The following is a 14344-nucleotide window of genomic DNA, read 5'->3' on the forward strand; positions in this document are numbered from 1 at the left end:
CATCTCAGCCTTCTCCTTTTTGCTCACTCTTTTGCCCCGGTTAGCAGGCTGATCCAGAGCCTCAAGAGCTGCACGTTGTTCCTCGGAAAGAACCCTAGGAGGCAGGGGGGTTCTGGAGCTGTAGTCCGCCATAATCTTGCTGTGGGGCGTGACGCATCTGTACATGGACTCAGGGATTAGTCCATAGTGGAGGAACTTACTTGGATCTGAGAGAATGATTTTCTTGGTGTGGTATGTGGCAATTGAAGCCATAAGAACATCCTTCATGACAGGGATGTCAAGAGAATCAATGGCTCTCCTAGTGATGAGGGTCCAAAACCTGGCGCATGAAATTTCTGAGTGCCTTGCGGTAGTGTTGAGACTCTGAACCACTTGAGACCAGAGAATTGACCCATAGTCAAGATTGATGCCGTTGTAAAGCCCGTACAGCATTGTAAGAAATCCTTTGCTGGTGGTATCGGAACCACCACATCGCTCCGCTAAACCCTTAATTAAAAGGGTAAGCAATCCATTCCACTGAGATGGAAGACTTGATTTCTTGACTTTGGCAACAGATGTTAGAACATTTGTATACCCCATCTCGTACATCATCTTAAAGATCTGGGCGGTTGTGATGAAGTCTGGTGAGATGACAGAAGCATCCACGGCAAGCCCTAGAAGAGAGAAAAACCGTGTTTTGGAAACGGAAGTCTTCTTGTCGTGAATAGAGAAGTAGATACGGTCTTTGTTTCTGTCGTAGCTAGCGGTGGTGTAGACTTGAGATAGCAGGGACATAGGAACTGCCTCCACCTGCGTTAATGCCAATACCAATGGGGAATATTTGAGGCATTCCACCACGTAGAGCATATATGAGTCATAGACGAATGGAGACAACTCTATGATCATGTTCTGATTTGGTTTGATTGCAAGAATAGAAGAAGAAGCAGATTGATCGTGAGCAGAAGAAGAAGTCGCCATTGTTGAGTTTTTGGAAGAAGATGAACAGTGGCAACTTTATCAGAGAGATAATGCTTTGAGAGGTAACTGCCAAAGAACACGATCACGTCTTATTTATACCGTTCTCAGGAGAGAGAAAATCGTGATGATGAGGAACCCAAAACGTCGCCTGAAAAAGCGCGATTAGAAGTTATGGTGTATTCAATGAAGACGTCAGCACACGTGGGGTTGAAACGAATCCTTTGCACGCGCCCAAATCTTTTTCGTACCGTTTGAAATCCCTTGTGCCCTTGTTTGGTTACAACTGAAACTTAGAACCATGTGCCAAACAGCAATTAGAATGTGGGGAAAAAAAATTCCGTGCATAAGAGTGTAAAAGACAAGGAAATAAATCAAATGTGTTTGGAAGTGCGTGTTGTCTAAATAAAAGACAGAAGGCAGAAGATTCCGGGCAAGAATCGCATCCTTCAGAGTCAAGAGAGACCTGAAGTGTTTGTGTGGTTTCCCGAGAAATACGATCAGTTGTCTTTAGAGAAACAATGAAAGGCGTCTTCTGTTGATGGTTAAGAGGTGGCTGAACTCAAACCAAACATTAAGTCTTGACATAAAACTAAGTGGTGGTAGAGTTACCTGTGAGACCGATGTGATCTGTTGAACAGGTAGGAGGGAAGTATTTCGTGATGGGAATGATATAGACAGAAATCTCAAAATAAATTAAACTGGATCTCTTTGGGAAGAAATGTCTTAGGACGAGACAGTTTCATAAAAGATCACTCACAAAAAAAAGATTTCCAAGTAAAAGCTTGAGTTAATTACTCACCGTCAATTCATTTTTGGTGTTGGATTTTGGGTTTCACTCAGAGCGTGGTAATCGAATCTAAGATCATGAACTCAGATGTTGTGCAACCATAAGCCTCAGTGGTAAAGACCGAGAGCATCAAGGGTTACTTTGGGGAGCGAATGTAAGTGAAGAAGTTGAAGAGATGGTTAAGAGACCGAACGTACCTTCTGCTACATAAATGGGACAAAGCAGAGCAACTCATGTTGCAGATGAGTAAAAGAAGGTAGCTCTAGACCGAATATGAGAGAATAGCCTGATTGGGAAGAAACGATAGGTATTGATCGAATCATTAAGGCATGCTCGAGGTCATAGAGGCTTGAGACAACATACAGCAGCATGCTTCTAGGGACGTCTAACTAGTCTTATAAGAGAAAAACATACCTGGATGAACGTTCCATAAGGAGATACTTGTATTCACTTGAGCAAGAAGTACATATACTAGAAATACAAAATATTTTTGAAATTTTGAAATTTACTTAGAGATTAATAAATACTGAAAGACAAAATATTTTTGTTAATTTTTAATTTTCTGAAAAAGAAATAAAAACAGAAACATAAAATATTTTTGTTAAATTTGAATTTTCTGAAAAAGAAATAAAAAAAACAGAAAGATAAAATTTAGACAAAGAAAAGAAGCAGAGATTTGGAAGAACCGAGCGGTTTGTGTGAATGAGCGCCTATATTGTAGAGGCAGAGAGAGACCGAGCAATCTGGTTGATTTGGTTCCGTTATGTTACTAGAGCAGAGAGCAACAGAGCGTTCTGTTAGGTTCGGTTCTTTGATTTTACCAGAGCAGAGAGCAACCGAGCGGTCTGGTTGATTCGGTTCCTTGATTTTACCAGAGCAGAGAGCAACAGAGCGGTCTGTTAGGTTCGGTTCTTTGATTTTACCAGAGCAGAGAGCAACAGAGCGGTCTGTTAGGTTCGGTTCTTTGATTTTACCAGAGCAGAGAGCAACCGAGCGGTCTGTTAGGTTCGGTTCTTTGATTTTACCAGAGCAGAGAGCAACCGAGCGGTCTGTTAGGTTCGGTTCTTTGATTTTACCAGAGCAGAGAGCAACCGAGCGGTCTGTTAGGTTCGGTTCTTTGATTTTACCAGAGCAGAGAGCAACCGAGCGGTCTGTTAGGTTCGGTTCTTTGATTTTACCAGAGCAGAGAGCAACAGAGCGGTCTGTTAGGTTCGGTTCTTTGATTTTACCAGAGCAGAGAGCAACCGAGCGGTCTGGTTGATTCGGTTCCTTGATTTTACCAGAGCAGAGAGCAACAGAGCGGTCTGTTAGGTTCGGTTCTTTGATTTTACCAGAGCAGAGAGCAACAGAGTAGTCTGTTAGGTTCGGTTCTTTGATTTTACCAGAGCAGAGAGCAACCGAGCGGTCTGTTAGGTTCGGTTCTTTGATTTTACCAGAGCAGAGAGCAATAGAGCGGTCTGTTAGGTTCGGTTCTTTGATTTTACCAGAGCAGAGAGCAACCGAGCGGTCTGTTAGGTTCGGTTCTTTGATTTTACCAGAGCAGAGAGCAATAGAGCGGTCTGTTAGGTTCGGTTCTTTGATTTTACCAGAGCAGAGAGCAACCGAGCGGTCTGTTAGGTTCGGTTCTTTGATTTTACCAGAGCAGAGAGCAACAGAGCGGTCTGTTAGGTTCGGTTCTTTGATTTTACCAGAGCAGAGAGCAACAGAGCGGTCTGTTAGGTTCGGTTCTTTGATTTTTTTTTTTTTTTTTTAATAGAGACATGAGGATTTGGGACCGATTCTGCAACCATCATGCCTAAGCCTTGCAATATCTGATTGAATGATGCTTCAGGAAGAGCTTTTGTAAAGATGTCAGCCAGCTGATACTTGTTGTTGAACCAATGCTGTTTGAAATATTAATTACGTTTGATTGTGTCGCGTCCATTATGATCGAAAAAAAACCTGTTCAAAGATCAGACTTGTAATAAAGCAGATTAGGGCAAAATAATAAATATCAAGATACGTCAATAAAGAGATGACGGCTCAATAAATATTGATGATTGCGGAAAAACCCTAATGATAATCTTTTTCACAGAAAAGATGTGTATCAATTACACAGCCTCCTGCTCTGATACCAATTGATGAGATTAATAAACCTTTTAATCGTTGAAGATCGATAAGATCTTGAACAAGTTATGAAAACAATGACGATATAAACACAGTAAAATTATGGAACAAGAATGAATCAAACGTGTTGAATGATTAAAACAAAATCCTCAGAAGAGCTCGATTAAGAACATCAACTGTAGAGGATTGGAAGGTTACAAGTATGATCAAAGAAACCTTTAGTCGTCTGGAAAATATTGTATTCTCAGATCTCTAAAACCTTAACCTAATATGGATGCAAGCATAAGCTTATATACAAAGCATAAAAGACACACGGTTGGACAGGCCCAAACCGTAATACAAAGAATTATAAACAAACGAGCCCAAAAGACGCAATCTTCTAAGCCCAACAGTGTTATCGATTATTTGTGTAAGATTTATCTTGCACAAAATTACTATTTTCGTTAATTAGTTATTCAGTTTAAGTCCTAGTTTTTTTTCGTTTTTAGCTTTCCGTTTTAGCCTTGAACTCATCGAGTCCAGTCGAAGCAACTCAACGATTCCATAGCCTTTTTCAGTTTCATTTTTTACTTTGTTTTGTTCTTTTTACGTGTGTTTTTCTGTTTTCTTTCAGGTATTTTATGACCCATGGATTAAATACATCTTTGGTCCTACCTCTTGAAGATCCGGAATCAGAATTAAGGAAGAACAAGGATAAAACCGTCAAAGAAACTAACCCGCCAAAGAAGTCACCTTTCGAGGACCTTAAATCGGTCTTTGGAAAGAAGAAAGCAAAGAATGTGGGTGAGTCTAATAGTCGAAAAAATGAAGAGAGCAAGATAGAAAGTTTCGAGCACACTTCTAATCCAAAAGAGACTGACTACAAAACAGAATCCGAAGAAAAAAGCGACCTAAGAAGCAAACCCGATAACACCACGGCTAACATCGCAGATATCACCATGAGCAAATACAAGAAAAGGATGTGTGACAATACCGGGTCGGGACGTGTGCAACCCATGATTCCAGCAACCACTACCTTCGAGCTAAAAGGCCACATACTCTCCCAACTCAAGGACATCCCATTCTATGCAAAAGATCACGAAGATGCATACAAGCATATCGACGAGGTCAACAACATTGTCGACTACTTCAACATCCCTAATGTGCCTCATGAGACTGTTTTGCTTCGTATGTTACTGGTTACATTTAAGGGAGACATGAAAGATTGGCTAAAATCACTTCCTCCAGGATCCATCACCACATGGGCTAAAATTCATGAAGAATTTCTTGATCAATTTTGCCCTCCCTCAAAAATAGCAAAGTTGAAGAAAGCCATTTCCAATTTCGAGCAACAAGCAGGTGAGTCGCTCTATGAGGCGTAGGAGAGATACAAAGGCTTGTTGAGGAAATTTCCCCACAATGATTTAAACATTTAGCAAGAAGTCTCCATTTTCTATGATGGAGTGAACATGACAACTAGGAAGCTCCATGACTCCTAAGGACCACTCATGAAGAAAGCACTCGTGGTCATAAAGGAGCTAATTGAAGAATTCTCTAAGCACTCTAGAGAATATCATAACTCAAGGAATGACTTGAGTTGAGGGGCAGTGAGAATTGTAATGGTTAAATTAGATAGTTTGGACTAAAGAATGACAAAGATGGATCAATCCATCCATGCCATCCGGGTGGGATGTGAGAATTTTAGCATGGGAACCGAAAAGTGAAAGTGTTTTACTCTAGTGGCGATATATATGATGAAGGTTGGCAAAAACCAAAAAAAGAGTGGCTACCATACGATGAGTACAATAAGGAAAAGGATGATAAATATAGGATGAAGACAAGAGGGTTCTATCAAAAGGAGGAGTCAGTGCCAGAAAAGAAAATGGACTTTGAAGATATGCTCACAAGATTTGCAGCCACATCTAAGAAAAGGCACAATTAAACTGATGCTCCAATTAGAGAACAACAAGCCATGACGAAAGAGCAATAAGCATTGACAAGAACTTAGCAAGCCTCTATTCTTAACATTGAAAAACATCAAGGCCAACTTGCACTACAAATCAATCAAAGAGCACCTGGTGAACTACCAAGTAATACAAAGAAAAATCCGAGAGGCGCTCAAATCAACATCGTAACAACTAGAAGTGGAAAGATAATTACCCCTCTTATCCCTATCATGAATGAAGATCCAAAAGAGGTGCAGGAGGAACATAAAGAAGACCCGAAATCGCAAACAGTCGACACAACTCGTCGAGTTCAAGACTTGAACTTGACGAGTCCACGGCCTAAACAGAAAAATTATCCTCCTTTAAAACCATATCAACCTCCCTTTCCGTTTCCAGGTTGATCTAGACAAGAGAAGCAGAATGAAGATTATCAAGAAGTTCCTGGAACACATAAAGGCCCTCCAAATCAACATTCCTTTCATAGAAGCGGTTGCACAAATGCCTAAGTACGCAAAATTCTTGAAGGAACTACTCACAAATAGGAAGAATCTAAAAAGGTGTCCAAAGCGGTGCTTAATGAAAATTGTTCAGCCACAATGTTGAACAAATTGCCAAAGAAAATGGGTGACCCATGGATGTTAACTTTTCCATGCCAATTCGGGAACTTAGCTACTAGTTATGCATTGGCTAATTCGGGAGCGAGTGTTAATCTCATGCCATACTCTTTCTTTAAGAAGTTGAACCTTCCGAAGCCGAGACCGATTCAAATGGCGATTCATCTAGCAAACAAGATAGTGACATTTCCAAGGGGGATATGTGAGGATCTGTTAGTTAAAGTTGATAAATTTGTATTCCTCACGGACTTCATAGTGCTAGACATGGAAGAGGACCACCAAGTGCCAATCATTATTGGAAGACCCTTCCTAAACACCGCAAGCGCCATAGTGGACATAAGAGAATCCAAACTTACTCTTCGAGTGGGAGACGAGTCAGTCACTTTTGGAATTTATAAGGCCATGAAGCATTCTAAGCATAATGATGACACAGCATTTTCAGTAGACGTCTTGGAAGAGATATAGGAAGAATGGAAAAGAGACAAGTCAAGCGAATTCACTTATACCCTTGAAGATGACTTTGATGCTGAAAGAGACCTGAATGAGATTGAAAGAAAGCTAGAAGAAAGTGAATACAAAGAAATCATAAAAAGTTCCGAAAAATCAACTCGACGAGTTGAAGACATCAACTCGATGAGTCCGCTTGAAAATTCGCGACCAGACGTAAAACCTTTGCACGACTCGACGAGTCTGGTATCTGGACTCGACGTGTTCAATGTTCATAACTCAGATTTAGAGCTGAAAACTTTGCCAATACATCTAGAATATGTATTTTTGGAAGAGGGTAATCAAAAACAAGTAATTATATCTTCTTACCTCACTAAATCTGAAAAAGAGGAGTTAGTCCAAGTTTTGAAGAAAAGGAAAAATGCCATCGCGTGGAACATTATCGATATTAAAGGAGTAAGCCCTTCTTACTGCTCTCACAAGATCAACCTTGAAGAAGGCGCAAAGCTGGTAGTGCAACATCAAAGGCGGTTGAACTCGAACATGCAAGAGGTGGTCAAGAAGGTGGTCGTCAAGCTCTTAGATGCCGGTATTATATGTTGAATTTCTGATATTACATGGGTTGGTCTCGTCCAAGTAGTGCCAAAGAAAGGAGGAATGATCGTCGTAGCGAAAGAGAAGAACGAGCTCATACCCACACAAACGGTAACCAGTTGGCGGGTGTGCATCGATTATCGAAAGCTAAATGATGTCACATGCAAAGACCACTTCCCTCTCCCTTTTCTTGATCAAATGCTTGAGAGATTATCGGGTCATAGCTATTATTGTTTTTTAGATGGGTTTTCAGGTTATTTTCAAATACCTGTTGACCCAATTAATCAAGACAAGGCAACTTTCACTTGCCCAAGTGGAACATTTGTCTATCGACGCATGCCTTTTGGGTTATGCAATGCACCGACAACCTTTCAACGATGCATGGCGGCGATATTCCATGACATGGTGGAAAAATTCATGGAAGTATTCATGATTGATTTTTCAGTTTTTGGCTCTTCTTTTCATGATTGTCTTGCTAACCTTGATTTGATGCTTTCTAGGTGTGAGAAGACTAATTTAGTTCTTAATTGGGAAAAATGTCATTTCATGGTGAAGGAGGGCATTGTTTTAGGCCATAAAGTATCCAAAGCGGGGATAGAGGTGGATCGGTGAAAAAATTGACACCATTGCTAAATTACCCCCACCAACTAATGTGAAGGGCGTTAGGAGTTTCTTAGGTCACGTGGGTTTTTACCGCCGCTTTATTAAAAAAATTTCTAAAATAACTAGACCTTTAACTTAATTACTTTTGAAAGATGCACCTTTTATTTTTTCAAAAGAATGTCTAGCTACTTTTGAATTTTTGAAAGAAGAATTAACTAATGCCCCGATCATTATAGCCCCCAAATTGGAACGTACCATTTGAGATAATGTGTGAGGCAAGCGATTATGCTTTAGGTGTTGTACTTGGACAAATGGTTGACAAGCACTTTCAACCCATTTACTATGCAAGCAAGACCCTAAATCTGACCCAAGAAAACTATACCACAACAAAAAAAAAGAATTATTAGTTGTGGTGTATGCCTTTGACAAATTTCATCCCTACTTAATTTTGTCCAAAACTACTGTTTATACTGACCACTCTACTATTAAGTATTTGTTTGCCAAGCAGGATGCAAAGGAAAGATTGATCCGATGGGTGCTGTTATTTCAATAATTTGACATCGAGATCAAGAACAAGAAAGGGATGGAAAATGTAGTCGTCGAACATCTTTCTAGATTAGAAAATCCAGCAAGGGACGAGATGGATTACAAGGGCATTGAAGATAGCTTCTCGGAAGAGTACTTGATGGTGATTATGGGGGAAGAACCATGGTATGCAAACATTGCAAATTTCTTGGTTGACGACTTTCTTCCAAAAGGATTCACTCATCAACAAAAGAAGAAGCTCTTTTTAGAAATTAAATATTATTTATAGGATGAGCCATATGTTTTTAGGAGTTGTGCAGATGGGATCATAAGAAGATGTGTTTTTGGCAACGAAATCTGAGACATACTAGAGCATTGCCACAATGGACCGACAGGAGGACATCATAGGCTACAATTCACTGCTAAAAAAGTGTTTGATGCGGGGTTCTATTGGCCTACTATTTTCAAGGATGGTGTTACTTATGTGAGGGAGTGTGATGCTTGCCAAAGTACAGGTAATATTTTAGGAAGGAATGAAATGCCTCAATATGGTTAAGTGTCTTAGGACTGATAGGGGAAAGGGTCTGCTTGATCGCATCTCATCACACCATGATTTTCTGCATTAGTGATTTTGGGATCACACCATGATATGCATGCTAGTCTTGTAATGATGGTCTTGATATGTTAGTCTGGTAGATCTATAGGATTACCTGTGATGCTGCATGTTTATCTGTATATGATATTATATGTTATATGTCAACATATTGTGTGGGTTGGGTTGAGGTTGTACTGCTTTTTTTTTTGTAGCTAACAAACCTTCGAGTATGCCAGATATGAGCTGAGGGTCAGGGAGGTCATGCCAGACTCATAGTGGGGACTCATTAGCATTCCAGATATGAGTTAAGGGTCGAGTAGGGCAAAACAGATTCATACTGGGGGCTCAGTGGCATTCCAAATTTCATATGGGATAGATTTGCTCTTTTTATTTGGAACCCTATTTAATAAATAGCAAGGTGTTAACATGGCCTCTCCCCAGAATCCATTACTCAATCCTGGGTATGACAACATCAAGTTTACCATTTCCTTTAAAAACTCGATTTTTGCGTTCAACATTTCCATTCTGTTGGGGCGAGTAAGGTGTCGGGTACGCATGAATGATAACCACTGATTGGAAGTATATGAGATCCATATATTCACCTCCCCTATCAGTCCCAAGACACTTAACCATATTGCGCAATTGCAATTTTCACCTAGGTTTTGTATATTTTGAATTTATCTAAGGTTTCATCCTTAAAATGTAACAAATACACATAGAAAATCCGAGTCTAGTCATCAATGAAGGTGACTATATACTTTTTATTTCCCAAGGAAGGAGTGGAGTGAAAATCACACAGGTCACTATGTACAAGTTCCAGAATAGCCAAATTTCTAGTGACACCAGGAAATGGTTGTTTTGTCACTTTTGTAAGCATGCATGTTCTACAATGATCTGAAGTCATGTCAAAGGCTAGAATTAATCCATCTTTTGACATTTCATGCATCCTTCTAAAGTTGACATCACCTAATCTTACATGTCAAATCATAGAATTATCAACATTAGAAGTAGAATTTTGAACAGGTAATAATTTGTCAACAATACTGAACCGAAACATTCGACATTTAAATATCCAAAACCAATAAACATTCAACCTTGAGATAAGATCATGAACTCATTCAACTCAATAACTTGTTTAAAACGTTCAGAATTCAAACAGCTAGAACTAACAAGATTCTTTCGAATCTTAGGAACAAACAAAAAATCAAAAAGCCTAATAGTCTTTCTAGAAGTAAATTCAAGATTCAAAACACCGACACCACAAATAGGTATAAAAGAATCGTCTCCCATTTTCAGCACCGATCCATCCTCAAGCAGTGTTAATGTTTCAAACAACTGATTTATCCTTGCATACATGGTCTGTTGCTCTGGGGTCGATCGACCAAGCAAAATCATAATCTTGTACATAGAATGATTCAGGAATTAATGAAACCTCATAAACATAATTTTGATTAGAATTATCAAAGTTAGTTAAAAACTGACCTCCTTTAACTTAGCCCGAAGACTCGTTCACAATTCCATTGGCTCCACTGTTTCTAACACCATTATTGTTATTAATGTTGCCTAAGTTCATGCGAGAATCACCCTTGCAATGCCCCACCCTATTGCACCTCCACCAAACCAATTCCTTTTCTTTCTTGTTGGAGTTATTTGGGACATGTTCCTGCTTACGTTTGCCATGTGCTTTATGGTTCACGTTCCTAGATTTATTTTCAACCCTATGAACAAAAGGTTGGCCACAATCAACTTTCCCATTGGTTTTATCATATTTGTTAACTTCCTTCGTATGAAGAGATTCTTCAATACAAATACGACTAGCAAGTTGAACCAATGACAGTTCCTCTTTTTGATGTTTTAGGTTATGTTTGAAATCCTTCCAAGATAGTGGAAGTTTGTCAATTACACTTGACACAGTAATGGATTCATCTATATTCATGTTGTAAAGTTTAAATTGATCATAAATACCAAGGACCTCATTGTGTTGTTCAGTCACAAACCTTAAATTGGCCATCTTAAATTTATTAAAATCACTAACTAGAAACTTCTTGCTAGAAGCGTTCTCAGTAATGTATTTCAATTCAAGGATGTCCCACAAATCCTTAGCAGTTAAAGCATCACCATGGATATCAAATAGAGCATCAGGTATACCGTTCAAGATGTGAACTTTGCGAATGAAGTCGTCGTTATCCCACTTTTGCCTCTTCCTGGTTTCTTCAAGTGTCTCATCAACACCTTCCTCCGGTTCAACATGTCTTAGACTAGTTAGCATGTATGCTGCCATTAGAGTGCTCAGCATGAAGTGCACATTCTTCTTCCAGAGCCTAAAATCAATGCCTTCAAACTTCTTTGGTTTTGCGAACTTTATGGTCATCTCACAGATTGATTTACCCATCTCCAAAAACAAGAAATATCAATTCGAATGTTATAAAAATGGTAGGGTTATAATGGAGATATGGATATCCCTTGGATCGTGTAAACACTTTCCGAACTTATATTTCTACCTTATGCCCGGGTTACAAAAAACTCGGCCTAGGATAATCCGAAGGGGACACTTACGAATCTCAGCACATAAAACATAAGCCAAATTGCTAAAAGATTCTGAGTTTGTATGAAGAAAAACGATAGCTAAAAGGTCGATCCTTTCTCCTCAATAGAAGAGTCGTTTTATAGAAAATGAGAAGTAGGGTTTCGTTTTTAGGGCTAGCTGTAAGCGGGAACCTAGCCAGGGGCACTGCCCCTTAGACCCCGCTAGGAGCGATGCCCCTAGTAGGGATGATCATCGGAACCGGGTACCCGCTTTTGGAACTGGAATCGCCTTGAAAATGTCGGTTTTGGAACTAGAACCGCCTTAAGCGGTTCCGGTTCCGGTGCTCGTTTTTTAGGAACCGCTACCCGCTAGGTATCCGCCAGAACCGATATATATATATATATATATATATATATATATATATATATATATATATATATGTGTGTGTGTGTGTGTGTGTGTGTGTGTGTGTGTGTGTGTGTGTGTGTGACTTAAACCGGTTTAGAATATATTGATTCGATTTTTTCCGTCTTTGGTCCGAAATGATTTGATTTAGATCAAACTAAATTGTGGTTTTATGGAAAAAAGTTAACAAAATTAATGTGATCGGGTTACCCGCTCCCGGAATCGGAACTGCCGGTTCCGGGACTGGTTCCATAAGAACTGGCTAGAGCAGTTTCGGTTCCAGTTCCGGTTCTAACTTTCTAGGAACCGCCGGTTCCGGTTCTGATTCTCGCCAAATGAAGCGGGTACCCGCCTATGCTCATCCCTAGCCCCTAGACCCCGGACCCAAACGTGTTTCCCCCGGACCCCCAACATGTCGTCGAACCAGCTTCTAATTCGATCTTATACATGCATGCACTCCGCACAAACTCAAACATATAAGCCCCTTAGCTCACATGTAAGTTCCAATTACACAAAATGACTTGGTAACACTAAAATCACCAACAATAGATTTGTCTAACATAAGACTTGAATGCTCTAATAGATCAAAGTTCAATTAGCATATTTAACGTAAGAGGATTTATTAAAATTCGTCAAAACCAACTGTTCATAAACAAGTATGATAGTTCACATATCGACCTCACACTCTAAGGATTTGTTTTCCAAGAACGCATGAAGATTCTCACATACATGATCATAAAGATCTCTACACGCCTCTTCAGTCACAGCACCATGATGAGGTGTCAACACAACGTTATCCAATGGGAATAGCTCTTGAGGGAAGTTAGGCTCATTTTCAAAAACATCCAAACCAGCACCACCGATCTCCCCTTTCACCAAACACTCGATTAGTTCTTTTTCATTGATGATTGCTCCTCTTGCAATGTTAACGATGATTCCATCCTTTCCTAAAACCAACATCACTTCTCTATCAATCATGTGTCGTGTTTCCTCTGTTAATGCACAAGAAATGATTAGGATCTTGCAGTTTGCTACAAGCTGATGAATTGTAGGATAGAAAGGGAACGTGACGTGTGGTTTCATGGTTCTTGATGTGTACGAGATGATGCAACCCATGGCTTTAAGTCTTGTGGCGATATCAAGGCCGATGCTCCCTAATCCAACAATCCCAACTTGCTTCCCACTTAACTAGATAATAGAAACCATAAAGGTGTAATAATTAAGAAGAAAAGTAAATATAGATGCTATATCAACCAAAAGGGTCTGACGAAAGTTGTAGATTTCATGGTAAAATTTTACAAACCTTGTGAGCAAGAGGGTAGTCTCCTTCCCTACGCCAAACACCAGATTTCACTAAACGATTACCAGCACTGATTCTTCTGAGCACATCAATCAACAACCCTACCGCCATGTCTGCAACATCTTCTGAAAAAGTCGACCCTGCATTTGCGACAACAATTCCACGGCGTTTGCATTCTCGGAGGTCAATATGGTTGACGCCGGTTGAACTCGCCAACACAAATCTGAGCTCCGGAAGGCTTTCGATGATCTCAGAGGTGACCGGACTGACAGCAGAACAAAAAATTGCTTTCACGTTAGATGAATGAGTGGAGATAAATTGGTGGAGGGGGATAGGTTTCTCCCATGGTTTCAGGAAATTAAATTTCTGAGAAAAATCGCTTTCGTAGGCTTTGAAAACGAGCGGTGGACCCAGAACTAGAATAGCAGGGACTTCCGGTGCCATATTCATTAGGGTTACTCGCGATTCGCAACTACTCCTTAGTTCAACGTCGTGGTTTTTCTGTGTACGTGGTTTATACTTTTATATGTTTTCTGTGCTTCATAATCATTTAACCCGCTGAATATGCTTTCTTTTATAGACATGATTGATTTTCTACAGATTATAAATATATATAAACATGGAACATGATCCGGTTTAGATGTATTACAATAATCTTCTCGAGATCCCATAAGGCTGGATATATATATATTATATATATCATTTAGACCCTCTTCTGCAAGATTACGCTATATACGTAGCAGCTTCCCCACCAATCACTCCTCACGCCTCCGTCATATGGTTGTAAGCTACCTGCTTGGCTGCTTAAACTCCCCCCAACTCTACATCGGGGTTCTCGAAACGGTGTCGTTTCCATGCCGATGAAAGCTGCTTACAGTCGGTCTGACCTCACGATTACGTAGAAGACTTGGCGGTGGGTTTTGGTGTTTCCTCCAAAGCTGTTTGCCACTCTTGGAGTC

General features: G+C 39.9%; 2 protein-coding genes and 1 non-coding gene across 3 annotated transcripts; 1 reads left to right on the forward strand and 2 right to left on the reverse strand.

The window, feature by feature from the left end:
- Window positions 1–5148: 5148 nt before the first annotated feature.
- Window positions 5149–5255, reverse strand: LOC145044711 (small nucleolar RNA R71). Its single transcript, XR_013681656.1, has one exon. It is a non-coding gene; the product is annotated as a small nucleolar RNA R71 (small nucleolar RNA).
- Window positions 5256–6371: 1116 nt separating this feature from the next.
- LOC145039556 (uncharacterized) lies at window positions 6372–6854 on the forward strand. The gene has a single exon (XM_078987593.1). It carries the CDS (start codon window positions 6372–6374, stop codon window positions 6852–6854), a length of 483 nt encoding a protein of 160 aa, XP_078843719.1.
- Window positions 6855–12686: 5832 nt separating this feature from the next.
- Window positions 12687–13903, reverse strand: LOC145038469 (glyoxylate/hydroxypyruvate reductase HPR3-like). Its single transcript, XM_078986824.1, has 2 exons — window positions 13389–13903; window positions 12687–13273 (listed from the first exon to the last, which is right to left on the reverse strand). Exons 1-2 carry the CDS (start codon window positions 13833–13835, stop codon window positions 12752–12754), a joined length of 969 nt encoding a protein of 322 aa, XP_078842950.1. The 5' UTR covers window positions 13836–13903; the 3' UTR covers window positions 12687–12751.
- Window positions 13904–14344: the final 441 nt, after the last annotated feature.

The sequence above is a fragment of the Lactuca saligna genome, chromosome 4 (genome assembly GCF_052625555.1).
Source record: "Lactuca saligna cultivar CGN05327 chromosome 4, ASM5262555v1, whole genome shotgun sequence".
In the NCBI taxonomy this organism is placed as follows: Eukaryota; Viridiplantae; Streptophyta; class Magnoliopsida; order Asterales; family Asteraceae; genus Lactuca; species Lactuca saligna.

What these genes read in the sequence shown, in the direction of transcription:
- LOC145039556 (XM_078987593.1), top strand. Translation starts at nt 6,372, where the DNA reads ATGTTGAACAAATTGCCAAAGAAAATGGGTGACCCATGGATGTTAACT.
- LOC145038469 (XM_078986824.1), bottom strand. Translation starts at nt 13,835, where the DNA reads ATGAATATGGCACCGGAAGTCCCTGCTATTCTAGTTCTGGGTCCACCG. An exon ending in ACTACCCTCTTGCTCACAAG is followed by an intron (nt 13,274 to 13,388) that starts GTTTGTAAAATT and finishes TCTATTATCTAG; the next exon opens with TTAAGTGGGAAGCAAGTTGG.